This window comes from Sinocyclocheilus anshuiensis, unplaced genomic scaffold (assembly GCF_001515605.1).
Source record: "Sinocyclocheilus anshuiensis isolate Anshui unplaced genomic scaffold, SAMN03320099.WGS_v1.1 scaffold2090, whole genome shotgun sequence".
In the NCBI taxonomy this organism is placed as follows: domain Eukaryota; kingdom Metazoa; phylum Chordata; class Actinopteri; order Cypriniformes; family Cyprinidae; genus Sinocyclocheilus; species Sinocyclocheilus anshuiensis.
Window position 1 is genome coordinate 844,415 of NW_015560626.1, and position 16,086 is coordinate 860,500.

Below are 16,086 nucleotides of genomic sequence, written 5' to 3' on the forward strand. Positions count from 1 at the left end.
AGTGAGCTAAAGGCACATTCTGATGGTTCAACCTTCAAGTTGTATTCTGGTCATTTTGACCTGGAGAGGATTTTCTTTTGCCTGAAAATGCTAGTGAAATGTTATCACACTGGACTAAAACTTGCTGACTTTGCTCACACAGGGTGTAACAACTTCCCCCCCAAAATATGATATATATAAAACAGGTTTTATATGCTATAATTTATGCTATATTGTTAACAATTATTGGATTCAATTTTTGGTCCACTTGTTTCCTTTTAACTTTTGTTTTGTATTTATTTTTTGAAACAGATTAATCTGAGCTCATGCACGTCAGTTTTTGAGGGAACATTAACAAAATTATACAAAAATATTTGTTATTTTTACTCAAAATCTGAGGTGCTGAGCTCAGATCAATGAGGCCTTACAATCAGTTGGTTCCAAAAAGAAATACAAAACCTGTGTTAATTGAAAGAAAACAAGCTGACAAAACATTTAATCTAAGATATGTTGACAATATAGCACAATGAGAGATTTACAAGCAATTTTTAAATGACTGGTCATTTTTGGTATACCAAATTTGAAAAAAGAAGATTTTCAGGGTTCAATGGAATAAACAGAAGAAACATTGAAATTCAGGAAATGATCACGGCTCCAACCTTTGATCTTGCACTTTATGTTGAGAGCTGTCAGTCTAGCCAAGTGGACTCCTGCAGTCTGGGGTGAGGAGGAGAAAGCAGGCATGATGAACTGTATATCCTAACAGCACAGAAGCCCAGCAGGGACATTACTGGAAGCTCCAGATGGTCTGAGCCACTCATTGCACTTCACACCAGCTCCCATGCAAAAAGAGTGGAAGAGGGCAAGAACAAAGGCTAAAAAGCCTGTCCTAAAATGCGAATAAACAAAAACCCAAAGCAATAAATGTGACACTCATGCAGGTGATCAATAACTGGACAGAATTCCTCATACACAACTCAGGATGAAGAATAGAGCTTTTAATACTTGGACCCCACAGCATGTGTCAAGTTAGTTTCCATGGACCTCCATCAGTATATTTCTTAACATATAAATGATATTTGCTCCTGTTAGAGCAAATGTGTAAGGCATACATTGAAACAACTCTAGAGGACACAGTGGGCTCATTTTATGCATTTATTTATGTAGCAATTTACGTTCTGATTAGCTGCTGAGGCTGCATCAGCAGTTGGGTAATAACCGCACGTGTCTGAGCACATCTCAGTCCTTCACTTCTCAAATCTGCGTTCCTCTCCAAAAATACCACAAAAGTTGCCTAAAAATGTCCCCGTTCTGAAAATCCCTGCACGTCTGCAATTTCACCAAAACCTCACTCCATGTTCTCGCCCTCCCGCCCTTGTCCATGACTTCCCCTCCCCCAAATTAAAGTTCCCATTTGCAAAGCTAGTGAGGTCACACATTAGCAACAGAGGACAATCAGAGGACCCCCCCACCCCCTGCCAGAGGGTTACAACCATCCTCTTTACACACAAAACAGTCCTCTCCTTTTTAACAGCTAGAGAAGAACAAAAAAGATTAAACATAATAAACTCCCAAACCTTTTGTACAGAGAAACCAAACTAAATGGAGAAAATGTCTTTTATATTAGTCCACAGATATCCTGTGATCCTCTCAGGCTCTGTAATTTTAATAGGGAAGTGAGACACACACATATACCAAATACAGTTCGTTGTGTGTCAATGAGAGGCTCTGTGTGTAGTAGGCAATGTCAATACATCTCTGTCACTCGTTTAGCCGTCCATCTGTTTGTTTTATGTGGATTAGAAGTAGGTCTTGGCCGTATGTATGATAGTGTGAATATGCATGTGTGTCATAAGTTAACAACATGTAAGTCTACATATCTCTGTGTGTGTGTGTGTCTGTGTACGGGTTTAGGACAGTCTTTAGGCCAGTCCAAAGCCTTCAGAACATTCCTGAATGGCCAGCAGCAGCATGTGTCTTAACTTCTCATAGCTCTCATACGCTGGGAGGTCCAACTGGTTAAAGCTGGAAGGAGAGAGAGAATAAGAGGTGTCAAAGAATTTTTTGTTGTGCATAAGACCACAAATGCCATGCCATGCAATGTAGCACATATATTTTAGAGCTGCTTTATTACATGCATTATGGAATTTCTGAATGCATTGTGTGGAAACATTTGTATTGTGTTTTGAGGCATCGGGGCTCATTTACCAAGTGTGCGCAGAGGGCAGGCGGTCAGTGGAGCGGTCATCTCTGTGGATCTGGAACTTCTGGATGCCATTCATTCCCTCCAGTGCAGCAAAGCCCTGCAGTGGCACTTTAGATGTGCCTGTAACAAACTGCAGGAATTTAGCCCGGTCAGCCTGGTCAAAGGATCGTAATGCACGCCAGAACCACTGGATCTGTGGAGAGTGAGGAGGACAGAAAATTGAAACCAGGTAGAGAATACATCTGGAGAAGTAAATGCTTCAATGGGCTATTAAGACAAAAAAAAAAAAAAAACAAGTACAAAACATAGCAGGAAAATAACTGGCTGGTTATAAAATTATAGAGTGCTGCAGGATTAAGTCCTAAAACCCAGAAATGAGTCAGGATTTCTGCACTTCTGGTTCCACTGCCTCAAAGTCAATGGGTTTTTGGTGAAATACCTGAAATAAGGTCTGTGGTTAACACAAGCTCAAGATATAATGTTTTATTCTACAACATAAAATACATTATCCCACTTTTACTTGTCTTGAAAAAGGTGGTTGCTAACAAGTTGGGGACTACAATGGGACTACAGAGTTTACTGGGGACATTAAACATCACACCAAACAGGAAAATTCATCTAATATTTTACATAGAGACAAACAGTTGTCAGAAGCTTAGTGGGGCTGAAATAGAAGTCTGTGGTGTAGTTTGTTTAACTTTAGCTTTTCTCTTCTGGCAAAATTTAGGCTTAAATTCAGAAAGCGGTGTTCATTTGTGAAGATTGTTGATGAGTAAAATGTATAAGAATCCTAAATATTTGTTGGTCACAGAGCTTATTTTCTTCAATAATCCAAAAGCCAAATGGAAAAATTCTATTGAGAGAACCAGGGTGACGCTAAATTCCAGGCTGGCCTGCAAAAATACGTCATCCCTGCAGCACTCTATTGGTTATGATCCTTTCCTTGGCTGTGTGACAGCAGTAAATGACATTTTGATCAAAGATCAAGGAAAACTTCAGAATGATGTGCAGAGTTGAAGACATCAGTCATAAAACAATAATAAATAATAGATTCATTTCATGTTGTCATTTTGTCCTCGTGTACAAACCTGAATAGAACTGGACTGATATTTGTGGTATTCTGTATTGGCCTTGAGGTCGTCAATGTCGATGGTAGGCAGGCCGGAGATGAGCAACTCTAGCTCTTGCTCAGTGAAAATGGAGATCAGTCTCTTGGGGATGATCTCATAGAAGCCCTCTAAGAAGGCAGCCAGCTGCTTACGGATTGCACCTGAGAAACACAGATGTTTCAGCTCCCTGATACACTCCTGAACCCCCCCGTTTCTCACAAGCAGTGATGTTTATTGGAGTGTATGCTCACCTGTCATCTTCATCTGGCAGACCAGATGCACATATTCTTTCTTATTCTCCTCTGTGACAAGGATGTTGGCACCATTGGCCTTCAGATCTCTCACTTCACACACGCCAAACTCTTGGACCTGTAGGAGGTGATTATCATGCCGGTTTCTTCATAACTAAAAATGACAGAAATAAGGTAGTATGCTTGGTATCAAAATACATACCTCTGTGCTGAATGTCAGCTCGTAGCCCAGAGTGGACACATCGTTCTCCAACAAGTAGACCAGACCCTGGAAGAAGGGATAGTCTTCGCTTTCCATGTCTGTATACCTATGAACCACAAAAAAATTCAGCTTGTTTCATAAAGATCGTTGAGATAAATAAGACCTAAACCTGGCAGATTCTTGCTGGTACCTGACGCTTTTGCCCAGGATGTGCTTGTAGAAGCTGCGTGTGAAGTAACACTCTAATAGCCTGTTGTCATAGACTGCTTTAGCAACCACACGTCCCACAAACTTGAAGTAGCTGAGATGGTTGGGGTTGCAGTGGGAGGACGGGTTGATGGTGTAGGTGACCCGGTCGCCAGGAGAAGTGCGGAACAGGGCGTACATAGGGTTGAACATTTCTCTGGAGATGATCATGTACCACTCCCTTAACAGCCCACCTGCATCCTGACCCTCCTCTCCTTCAAAGACTATATACCTGTAGAGAAAGAAACCATAAGAATGAAACTAAACTGCCTTGCTCTTGCTGCTGTGTGTAAAATACTAGGCATGTTTGCGTGAGAGTGGCAGAGTGAGAAAGCGTGAGAGATTTACAGTCTGTTCTTCATGTCCTCTGGGCTCTTGCGGTGCAGCTCTCTGTAAGAATCTTCAAAGACATGGTCTCTCCTCACATGGACGGCCATATCCTCTTTCCTCAGGCCCTCATCCAGACGCTCCAACTCCTGACGGAAATACCTAAGAGACACACTTATTAGATAAAAGACTCAACCCAGAGAGAGAAAAAAAACAGAGAAAATGAGAACCCCCCAAAAAAAACAAATACATAAAAAAAAAAAAAACCTAAAACTGAATACACAAATACATGCAACTGGGTTTTATTTCACCCACAAAATCGTGAAAAATAAAAATGATAAAGTATATTTTGCATAAACAAAAAGTCTGTTTAGATATATTGACATAGCACATTTTCCACAAATTCTAAATACTACATTACAGATGTTTTACTTCCGAGTTTTTGTAATTCTCATTCTCCATAATGATTCTTGATAGACATTCAATACTTTAATACACTAATTTATAATTAGTATGACATCAAAAATCAAGGTAATACAAAATGTAATCGCAATTATGTGTTGTTTGCATTATATTAGTAAGATTACAGTATTTAGGAGAAAAAAATACTTAATTTTTTTTTCTTCATATAATGTTTTGTCATACAATAGTGTCAAAAGTACTGACTTCGGTACCAGTCGGTACTGACATTTTAAAAACTATGCTAACATTTGAGTGGATTCTTAAAACTGCTGATTGGCCAATGTGTTCACGCGCCCAACAGATATGACTGATTGGCTAGAATGATCATCGCTTCACACTCTTCACTGAGCGCTTACACAGAAGCACACGGGAGAGTTTGAAATCAAGCGTCTGTCAGCGGATCCATCTATGTGCAGATACATTAGGCATCCGCTGAGGCTTTCAAACTCTCCCGTGTGCTTCCGTGTAAGCGCTCAGTGAAGACTGTATGACATTATAATAATGTTTTAAATACTAATTTTTCCTTTGGAATTTGGTGGATAAAAGGCAGTATCTTACTTGCGCTTGACATCGAAGTCCAAGATGCGGATGTAGTCAACCAAAACAGCGAACGGCCCATCTGCCAGATGAGTGGTGGACTGTCGCAGGATCTGATTCAGCACTGTGCGGTGGGTCTCTGTTTAAGACAGAGAGGGAGTTCATATCGAGGACAGCCTTCATCAGTATCCATCATGTGTTCCTCTACACTGTGTGAAACCTCCATAAGGGACCACAGGACAGCTTGTGTTTGACTGACTCACCTGCGAAACGCAGAAACTTCTGTGTGTCTGGAGGCAGGTTCGAGGAGATGTGCATAGAAGAGGGCTCCCTGGAAAAGAAGGGGTCCAGAGAGGAGGGGGTGGCGGGGGTAAGTGGCGCAGGGGACAGGGGGGGTGGCTCGTCCTTGATGTGTGACAGCTGGCTCTCTCGAGTGTCTCGAACCGGAGGTTTGCTTTCCCTCTCAGTGGCGTGCACCAGGAAAAAGGCCTCCACTGCAGGTTGAAGCACTACAGCAGTACAAAGAGAATTGTTAGCACAAAATAATTCCTTTACTTCTGAAATTCTTCAAAAATAAATAAACAAACATACCTAAAACTGCATGTTGGTCATGAGACTCCTCGAGCTCTTTCAGACACTCCCCTAGCATATTCCATAGCTCATCCAGCAACAGCTGCTCACTCAACAGTGGCAGGTCAGGCAAACGCTCCTCTTGTTCCTGCTGACTGCTGCTCTCTTCACCTACACACACACAAACCATATTTTAACAAGCATTCTATATAAGCCAGTCATTTCAGACCATGATTTTTCTCGAGTTACATCAATGCAGCACCAGGTAAGCACATTTTCATCCATTTTCACAAATTACTTTAAGATCACATAACTGGTAGATACCCTGCAGTGCTACTATAAATTAAAGCAGTCACATTTGATGAAGTTCAGTGATTTCTATGCTATAATTCCATCCACTGATGTTCCTAAGCCATCACGTCACATCTATTGTTTCACAGGTCCTCACCTAATGCTGCCTGGTCCTGCTCTAGGGGTGAGGGCTGGTCCACATCCATGGGCGAATCATCTCCTTGAGCTGCTAGGGGCTCGGCAACCGAGTGCACCTCCGACTGAACCAGGGGAACCAAGGAACAGGGTGAGATTCAATACAATTCCCCCCGACAGAGAAGAAGAGACAGAGTGTATAATGTAGGAAAAAAGATGAAATGGGGGTAATCACAAACTGAAACCAGAAGCAGTGCTTGAGACTCAGTATCATGCATCAAAACATTCAGACATTGTCGAGAAAAAGAGGGTTGGGATGGAGCTTAAGCAAAAAAGCATTGACAGCCAGCCAAAAATCAAACCACACACAAAGAGACAAAGCCAGAGACGAGAGAGAATCACAAAGCTGGATGCATGCAACATTCAGATATCTCAAACACTGCACCATACAGACTTTGTGCATTAAATGCAGAACAATGCAGAGCAGTAGAGAAGTGGAACAGAGATTTGGGGTTTAGAAAAGAGTCACTGGTAGGTCTTATTACAGAATTACTTGGTTTGTCACTGGAAAACAATTGTGAGTTCAGTGTAAGTTTAGTAACTTTTAAAATAGTGTCCAGGTGTTTGATAAATAGAGCTGAGGACGCATAATTTTAATTTTGAACTGCAAGCAAATATTTACTTGTATCATGATATCTGATGTTTAATCAGGGCTTGGCAGTATAATAAATAATTGAGATATTTCACAATGATTTTGTTGGTGATATAAAACTAAGCATCATGAGTTCAAAGTCAGTTTAATTGGAATTTTTAAGGTTTCCTAAAGACCTTTTTGACAGGATATTTCACCTCGGAGTATGAACACATTCAAGATTATAAAACACTCTCAGGTTTAAACAAAAATGATAGCTGGAAAGTCTTAATCATTTTTGCATGAATTTCCAAATCATTTCTTCTGAACTGAAAAAAAGGTAAATATTGCAGTTTACCCAATTTATTGTTAAACTAAATTGTTAAATTATTACTATATCAATACTCTACATAAATTATTGTTCATTTAGGAAAAAAAAAACAGCATTTCTTTACTCTAGCTTGCTTTCTGATTTAGGTCTCTAATAAAACCGGCATTGTATACTACAGATATTGTCTGCTAAATACATAAATGTAAATGTGGTAAAAAAAAAATCATACATTTTTACCATATTTTACTTCTTATATTAAACATTATGAATCTGAGGTACTGAAATACGCATCTACAATAGAGACAGACCTAAACAACAAATATTGTCGAATAACTGAAAAACATCTTTAGCCTTTCGTCCTGCCCTATGTGAAATACGGTGCAATATGTCCCTCAAAAAATGGATTGTAACTTTACTAAGATAAATAAGTCAGTAATAAGTGATAAGTCAGATAGCATCATTAAGAAATTCTCAGGATATTATGAACAGCATGAGTGTGTGCGAGGGTGAGTACAGTCTGTAGCAGTCTGCCTGCTGTCAGTGCGGCCCATGCTAACCGTGGCTGAGCTGGCCGTGCCAGTGGGGGGGTTGTTGGTTGCAGAGGTACTGGGGGCAGACGATCCAGCCACAGCCACAGCAGCGGATGCAGCAGCAGCGGAAGAGGATGCAGCTGAAGAGGGTGGGGGGGCCTGCTGTAGACGGCGTGCCCTCTGCCCCTCTCTCACCATCTGAATGATGGCATCCGCTTCAGCCTCTAGCTGACGGACCGCAGCCTGGATACTGCTGGCCGAGCCCAGACTGGTCGAACCTGGAGACAAATGGAGAATAAATCTAGTGAGACCTGTGAAGCTGTCTATATCGCTCAATGGGAGAAGAGACTCAATTGAAAGGTTCAAAATGAAGCGTGGAAATGTTCTTAAAGTATTAGAGGACGCCTCTGTGTTAAAAAAGAGTGACTTACTCAGTCTTCCTCCTGTCTGCTTAGCTTTCTTGTTAGCCCGCCGTGTGTCTTCTCTAAGCTGGATGATGACCTGCAGCACACGCAGGAAAAACTTCTGCGTGGAGGTCTTGGACGTGAGCGAGCTCATGCAGGGCAGCTGCAGCTCGCGACCACCTAACGTGCGCTTCTGAGCAGCCACAATCACCACACTCTCTGACCCATCAAATCTGCAATTCATTTAAAAACAAGTACTGTTATTGTAAAGAACCCTTTTAAGGAGATGGGAGATAACATTCTGAAAAATTCTGCAGCAAATGTCAATTTTCACTCATTTAGCAAAACCTTTTATCAACATTAACCACATCAAATAGGATTTGAACCAGTTTATATCTAGAGGCTATTGTTCAACAGTTTAAGGTCACGTTAAATTTTTTTTTCTTTTTTTGAAAGAAATTAAGACACTAGCAAAGACAAAAAAAAAATTGATCAAAAGTGACAGTAAAGACATTTATAATGTTACAAAACATTTCTGTTTCAAACTTTCTATTCATCAAGGAATCCTAAAAAATTTATCAAAGTTTTCACAAAACTATTAAGCAGCACAACTATAATAATAATAAAGTTATTTTAAATTGTAATAATAATAATATTGTGTAGGGAGCTGCAAATGTTCTGGAAGGAGGTTCTTGATTGTGTTCTGTGAAATGACCGGAGAAAATATTACTTTGGAATCAAAGCTTTGTTTATTGCATAAATATCCTGAAAGTACGTCAGTAAATGCAAGCAAAAAGAAGCTCATAGATTTCAGTTTAATACAAGCTAAACATGTTATTGCTTTAATATGGAAAAACATCCAAAGACCTGTTCTTTCACAGTGCATTAAAGAATTGTCTGACAACCTTGCTCTTGAAAAATTAACATATGCAATAAGAGGTAAAGCAGAGGTTTTTAAAAAGGTGTGGTCCCCTTTTAGGCAATTTGTAAATAGATAGATAAAGTGGAATGTTATGTAATGATGAATGTAATTTGAAAGCCAATGTACTATAATTAAAAAAAAATAAAAATACATCGGTGAATGTTATTTCATTATCTTTATTTCGCTTTCATTTTTGTATTTGCATATATTACTTTATTTTATAACTTATTATTTTTAATGTTATTTTCTGTTTGATAAATGTAGGGGTGGGAAAGTATACTCTGAAATGTTATATAATTTGATATTCTGTAGTGTTCATGGGGGTTTTGTAACAAAATTAAAAAAGTTTAAAAAATAATCATATTAATTCAGAGTATTACTGATTTTTAATCAAATAAAGTCTTATATTTTATAAGTTTATAATAATAGATAATAATCTTAATATACTTTCCAAATATAAAAAAATAATAATAAAATAAATATAGCTGCAAGCAGCAATTACCGGGGTTCAAGCACTTTAAGATGGTATGTTTTAGGGTCTAGACCAACCTGGATGTATGGCTGACAGTAAAACGCATCCAAAATGGAGAATATGCTCACAGACACACACACACTGAAATGAAATGATTAAACTAGTTTATTAATACTCAATAAGCATACTTAAACACACAGACACACACACACACACACACACATACACGCACACACATTTTGTTGCAGATATAGATATTTGAAATAAATGATAGGTGACCAAACTTATTGCAAGTCTTCTGTTTTTAAGAGTGTATATGTCATTTTCAGGTTTCACTGTAATCATAATCTGGTATAATTGTAAAAACTGATATGTCTGTATGAACAAAATGGTAAACTTTGACTCAATGTGATTTTAAATGTTCTAACAGTGATTTTATAATGTCTTAGCATGAATCCATTAGCTAACCTATGAACAGTACTGTTTTAGGACATTTAATGAGCCTATTAGTGGTCTTCCGCTGCCATCTAGTGGTTATATTTGCAATTTCTCATTCAACACCGTGTTTTTAACCTTTATAACTATTATGGTGTTATTTTTTTTTGCCCAATCGCTCTTAAATTTTACATGCTTGTTTAGAATGAAATTATGCATCATTTTACAGTTTTGAGAGATATTGTGGGCTTTATTTTAGGATTTATAGGCCTTTAGGTACACTATGTAAATAACATAAAATGACCAGTTTATAATTGTGTCCAAATGCAAATGTTCAACATATTTTTGATAATTATTGACCTAGAGAGTCTAGAGAATAGTACTGCACTGATTTTATTGATTTTGAGTTTAAAACCTACGACTAGTTACCAAAAGTAGTTTTTTTTTAAATAATCTCAAATATTTAATTAACAGCTTGATTGACAGCAGTGATCCTAGAGGCAAAGTTATTCAGAATGAGGAGATCTATCAAATGATATGAAGACCATTTTAACTGTTATAGCGCCACCTATGGTTCAATCTATATGAAACTTTGCATGCTTGTTAAGTGTCTTCTGTCACATGTTGTCACCAAGTTTCATAAAGTTTTGAGTTTTCTTTTAGGTTGTATAGGCTTTTGGGTATATTTGGCCACACCCCTTTTAAAATGACCCCATTATAGCTAACCAAAGGACAAAATTAAACATTTTTTTTATAATTATTGATCTAGAGAGTCCAGAGAATATTACTGCAGTGGTTTGATCGAGATTGAGAGAAAAACCTAGGAGTAGTTTGCAAAAGTAGCGTTTTTAAATAATCTTGAATATTTAATGACCAGTTTGATTGACAGCATCGGTCCCAGAGGCAAAGTTGTTCAGAATGAGGAGATCTATCATATGATATGAATATCTAGTGTTTTTGTGAATATATGTACATGTTCTACAATTTGAGGTCATTTTCTATACAAATATTGTATTTTTGAGGCCTTTTCAACTGTTATAGCGCCACCTATTGTCCGATCTCCATGAAAGTTTGCATGCTTGTTAAGAGTCATGTCAATGTTGACAAAATTATTTTATTTTTTTTGATAATTATTGATCTAAAGAGTCCAGAGAATATCGCTGCAGTGGTTTGATCGAGATTGAGCAAAAAACCTAGGACTAGTTTGCAAAAGTAGGTTTTTAACGTATTTGTGAATAATTAATGAACGATTTGACTGACAGCAATGGTTCTTGAGGCAAAGTTGTGCATTATGAGGAGGTCTATCGAATGATATGCATATTGTGTGGATTTGTGAAACACCACGTGATTACAGAGCCAAAAATTTGTTAGCTCCAACTAGTGGCCGTTTTCTTTCAAAATTCTTACAGACCTTTAGGGCCATGAGTCGAACATGCCCACCGAGTTTTGTTCTGATTGACCTCCGTTAACCTTGTCCAATAGGTGCCTAAATTTCTTTCAATTTTCAAGTCGATCGGACCAACGGTTGCATAGTTAGTCATTTTTATGTTTTTTTCGTCTTATAGCACCACCAAGTGGCAGAACTTTTTTTATATTTGACCAAAGATTGAGCTTGCACACGTGTACCGAGTTTGGTGAAGATATCTCATTCCGTTCAGGAGTTATAGCCATTTTAGTAAAAATGGCCCCGTCCCTAACAGACGTTTTTGCGTCCCTACGCGACGGTGAGTTGAAATTTCAACTTTTTTTTGATAATTTTTTATATTCACTGTCCAAAGAACATTTCTGCACTGGTTTGGTTCCGATCGGGTGAAAAACCTAGGACCTAGGATTTTTATAGACGGAAATGAAATCGGAGATAGCCATTTTGTTTTGATTGAGCCAAGGAATCCAATGATATAAGACTAGGTCAAACAGTGTAGGAGTTATGAGGGCTTTTGCGTTTTTGATCGCTGTAGCGCCCCCTATTGGCCGATTGCGGTGAGTCTTTGGATCTGACAAGAAGGCCGGACTACTACCGTGATTACAGAGCCAAAAATTTGTTAGCTCCAACTAGTGGCCGTTTTCTTTCAAAATTCTTACAGACCTTTAGGGAATCTACCCCAAACGGTATCATAGGTTGAAAGTTTGTCCTCACCTGCTGGTCATCTTGCCCTTTAGGCGTGTGGTGATGGATGGGTCCTCATGAGAAGCTTCAGGAGACTGAGCATCAGCACGTGCTCTTCTCTGCTGCTCCAGGTTATACTCCCTCAACTCCGCCAGTAAAGTGCCTAAATACAGACCAGAAGCAAAAGAGAGAGATTACATTTCATAATTTCAAAACGCTTGCCATATACATATAGCACATATTCACTATTCAGCACGTAATCCTGCCATAATGAGTGACCATACTACCAAAAACAGGGTAGTAATGTAGTACTGACCGATTTGTTTGCAGAGAGTGTATCCGAGCTGACGTGCCCCGCTGAGTAGAAGTCTCAATACAGTGTCTCGGGTCGGTGCGTCCCCTCTGGACAGCTGCAGCAGGATGTTGGCCGCATCCTCCAGACCTTCCTCCGAACACGAGTGGGATGTCAGCACCTGGACACAAACCACAGGAGGTAACTAATCCGCCTGCTGAGCTGAGTCAAAAGAGCCCAGGGTTAGGAGAACCATACAGGAGGCGACATATGTGCGTGCACCATCATTAAATACCTCCACAGAGAGCTGCAGCTGTTTCTCTGTTAGTCCAGTAGAGGCCAGTTTGGTTTCAATGTCTGTGCTGCTCACTGCTGGCTTCTGTTTTCCTGCTAAAATAATGAGATATAACATTTGAATATTTTACTGCCAAAATCACAAACACAATTGTCTGGTCAATCACCAGCATTATACATATCATCCACTCTTAACAGTGTTAAATAATCATGATTGTGATGTTTTTAAATCAAGCATCCCTAATTTATATTAGGCTATTTTAAAACGCCTTCAACTGTGGCTCAGCCAATCTTATTCAAGAACCAGAACTATCCATTTTATAATTAGAATTTTATCTCAGTGGAGACTGTTATAGCAACACAAATCAGCTGGTATTAATCCACGTTTTAAACTGTTTTTAAATGCTCTAAGAGAGACTCACCAGCAATACTGCCGGAGGTGGTGGTGCTGCTTGTAGCAACAGATACCATGGTGGCTGGTTGAGAGGGCGTCGGGCCCACTGAGCCCTGCGTGGTGCCCGTACCTGCCACCGCTGAGATGGTCCCTGACCCCGCTGTGGTTTGAGTGGCAGGTGCAGAGGGTGTGGCAGTTGGGGCCTGAGGCATTGGGTGGCTGGCTGGAACCTCCGTGGCCTTGTTGTCAGGCAGAGCGATGGAGATCAAAGAGAGCAGACGGAGCAGTTTCTCAGTAAGAAGGGAGCTACGGCGGATTACTGGGTGGGAGAGCATGTTCATCAGCTGGCCCAGTGGAGACGCCTCAAGGCTCAATAGAGCCCCCTCTGTCTCACCAGCACCCCCTAGAGGCACAGTCTTCATGGAGGCCTTGCCTTTACGGCTCACATTCATGTTGTCCAGCTTGACCAGGAGATCCCAGAAATCAGTGGAAATGCCCAGGGACTGTGGTGTAACTGTGCAGGCGCTCAGGAAATTATGGGTAGAAGTGGGATTACTCAGGGTAGCTGAGGAGTTGCTCTGGCTGGTGCCACCAGACCGGCAGCTTCCACTGGGAGTCGGTGTTGAGCTGGCACAAAAACGAGTGTCCAACTCTGATAAGGACGACGACAGGGGATCTTTACAGCGCTGCTGAGTGAAGTGACTGGGAAATACCTAGTAGAAATAAGAATGAGAGAAACAAAAACTTAAAAACAAATGTTCTTTATTGCTTTGCACTTTCATCTGTATAATTAGTACATCTTGTGCATTACTTTATTGCATTTAATGTTTGAACTTCTTTCTGTCATGAAATTTTTTTTTTTAAACTTATTTTTGAGAGGACAACTGGTTTGTTACTTAAAGGGATAGTTCACCCAAAAATGGAAATTTTGTCATTAAAAACTCCCATGTTGTTCCAAACCCCGTAATCTGGGGTTCAACCATAATTTTACAAAGCTACAAGAATACTTTTTGTGCCAAAAGAAAACTGTTTTACCGATGCCCTTGCTACATTTCTGGACCTTTATCGTGGTAGGACCACGATTTAAAAATATCTTTATTTGTGTTCCGAAGATTACGGGTCTTACGGGTTTGGGATGACATGAGGGTGAGTAATTAATGACAGAATTTTCATTCTTGGGTGAACTATCCCTTTAATTCAATACCATATAATTTGAATTTGTATAAATTTGATGATACACATGCCTAATGCACTAACAAGTGATGAGTGCCCTTTGGCTATAGGTGCTCCGGTACCTTGGCCAGTTGGATGAGGGTATCCAGTACATGTCGACATACAACTGGAGCAGCCTGTGGGTGGATGTGAACAGTTGATCCACCTCCTCCCCCTGCACATGCTACTCCCGTTCCTGAAACTCCACCTCCGAGCCCTCCCGAGCTCATGCCCCCATGTTGGTCCTGCATCCCAAAGCTGCGTCCATTGAAACAGACAGCCAGGAGAGCTGACTGGAACTACGCGACTCCACTCTGTTCAACAGCTCCAGAGAGGAAGATGAGGAGGAGGACGATGACAAAGAGGATACAGCAGCCTGCGGGGATGAAGCGGAAACCTTTCCTCCACTAGGGCCCTGGCCTAGTGAGCGCTTGCCACGGGACTCCTCCAGGCGTGCAGTCTCCAGGCAGAGCTCACTCTCGCTGCTACGCTGAAGGATAGACAAGAGGCTGCGGATGACCCAGCCACGTGTCTGAGAGTGGTAGCACAAGTTACGCAGCACTCGGTGGAGGCGGCTGGTATTGAGCTTGGGCTCGTCCACAAAAAGCAGCACTAGAAGGCAGGACAAGGCCTCATGGTCCAACAAGAGACGCCCCCGCAGACGCAGAAGAGAATCAACATTAGAGCTAGAGGGCCTACATTCAAAAGCAAACAAAAGATGAATTAGAGATATTAAATGTACTTGTTCATAAACAAATACAGCGCAAGTGTTTCACTAACATTTGCAACTAAAATAGGTGTGCAAACTGTAAATTGCATTTAGAAGCATGTGTGTGAATAAAAAAAGTCCCTGCAGGGCATTAAAGTGTAAAAAAATCAGTTTTATTTAATGTAAGGTTAAAAAGCAGCTGGTAATGCATGGAGATTTTTATTATTGGTATTTTTCAAGCGTCGAGCCCTTTTTATCGTCACACTCACCGGCTGTGATTGGCACTCCCTCCCATTTGAAATGTCCCTCCTCTTTGCACAGCCAATCGAGTGTATTGTACCCCACGGTTGCCACCGAGGCGGCTTGTGAAGGCAGGTGAGCGTAGGATGGCAGACAGGGCTGAGGAAGAACTGTGACCGAACAACCTCTCATGCATCAGCTGTCTCTGCCTGGCCTCCTGTTCCCTCCGCAGTGCTGCAGCTTCTGCTGCAATATCTGGGGGCATGACCGCCAACACGCTATCCTCCATGTCCTCCAGAACGGATCGCCGCAACTCAGAGGGCAGGGTCTGGATGAACGTGACAGGGTCCAGAGGTTGATCGCCCTGTGGAGGTTGCTGGGATAGCTCTCGACGCTGCTGCTCTGCCCGTTGCTGGGCCAAGACCTGATAGCATAAGAAACTATTCATCAAGACTTTTTCCTGTTCAGACATGTTATTTAAAATGTCTCTGCAAATTGCTACTCATACCTCTTCCTGAATTGCAGGTGGGAGAGCAGCTAGGAATTCTGGGCTGACCTCAGTAACCCCTGGCCCTCCTGCCAGCACAGTGCTAGCTGACGTTGCCAACGTGGAGGCGACAGGAGGCCGAGAAGGAGGTCTGATTCCCAACTGGTTCTGCAGCACCTCCCGACGGATGTCTTCAGGCAGCGCTGCCAAGAAAGATGGGTCCACGCCTTCTGGCAGACTGATGCCTGCAAGGAAGTGACAAAAAATGTGATACAAAGTTGAGAAATGGCTCATGGCTATATCCATCATCA

The 16,086-nt window shown here is 40.8% G+C and overlaps 1 protein-coding gene across 1 annotated transcript in view; it reads right to left on the reverse strand.

The window, feature by feature from the left end:
* Nucleotides 1-956: 956 nt before the first annotated feature.
* LOC107681970 (E3 ubiquitin-protein ligase HUWE1-like) overlaps nt 957-16,086 on the reverse strand; it is a 50,012-nt gene continuing 34,882 nt past the window's right edge. The window contains 21 exon segments of the mRNA XM_016478364.1: nt 957-2,004; nt 2,188-2,378; nt 3,274-3,455; nt 3,546-3,663; nt 3,748-3,853; nt 3,938-4,225; nt 4,342-4,482; nt 5,341-5,458; nt 5,583-5,828; nt 5,911-6,060; nt 6,338-6,440; nt 7,835-8,085; nt 8,239-8,444; nt 12,178-12,310; nt 12,464-12,620; nt 12,735-12,829; nt 13,156-13,840; nt 14,423-14,514; nt 14,556-15,034; nt 15,318-15,712; nt 15,797-16,020. Coding sequence (XP_016333850.1) covers nt 1,902-2,004; nt 2,188-2,378; nt 3,274-3,455; nt 3,546-3,663; nt 3,748-3,853; nt 3,938-4,225; nt 4,342-4,482; nt 5,341-5,458; nt 5,583-5,828; nt 5,911-6,060; nt 6,338-6,440; nt 7,835-8,085; nt 8,239-8,444; nt 12,178-12,310; nt 12,464-12,620; nt 12,735-12,829; nt 13,156-13,840; nt 14,423-14,514; nt 14,556-15,034; nt 15,318-15,712; nt 15,797-16,020 — 4,463 coding nt within the window. The 3' untranslated portion in view covers nt 957-1,901.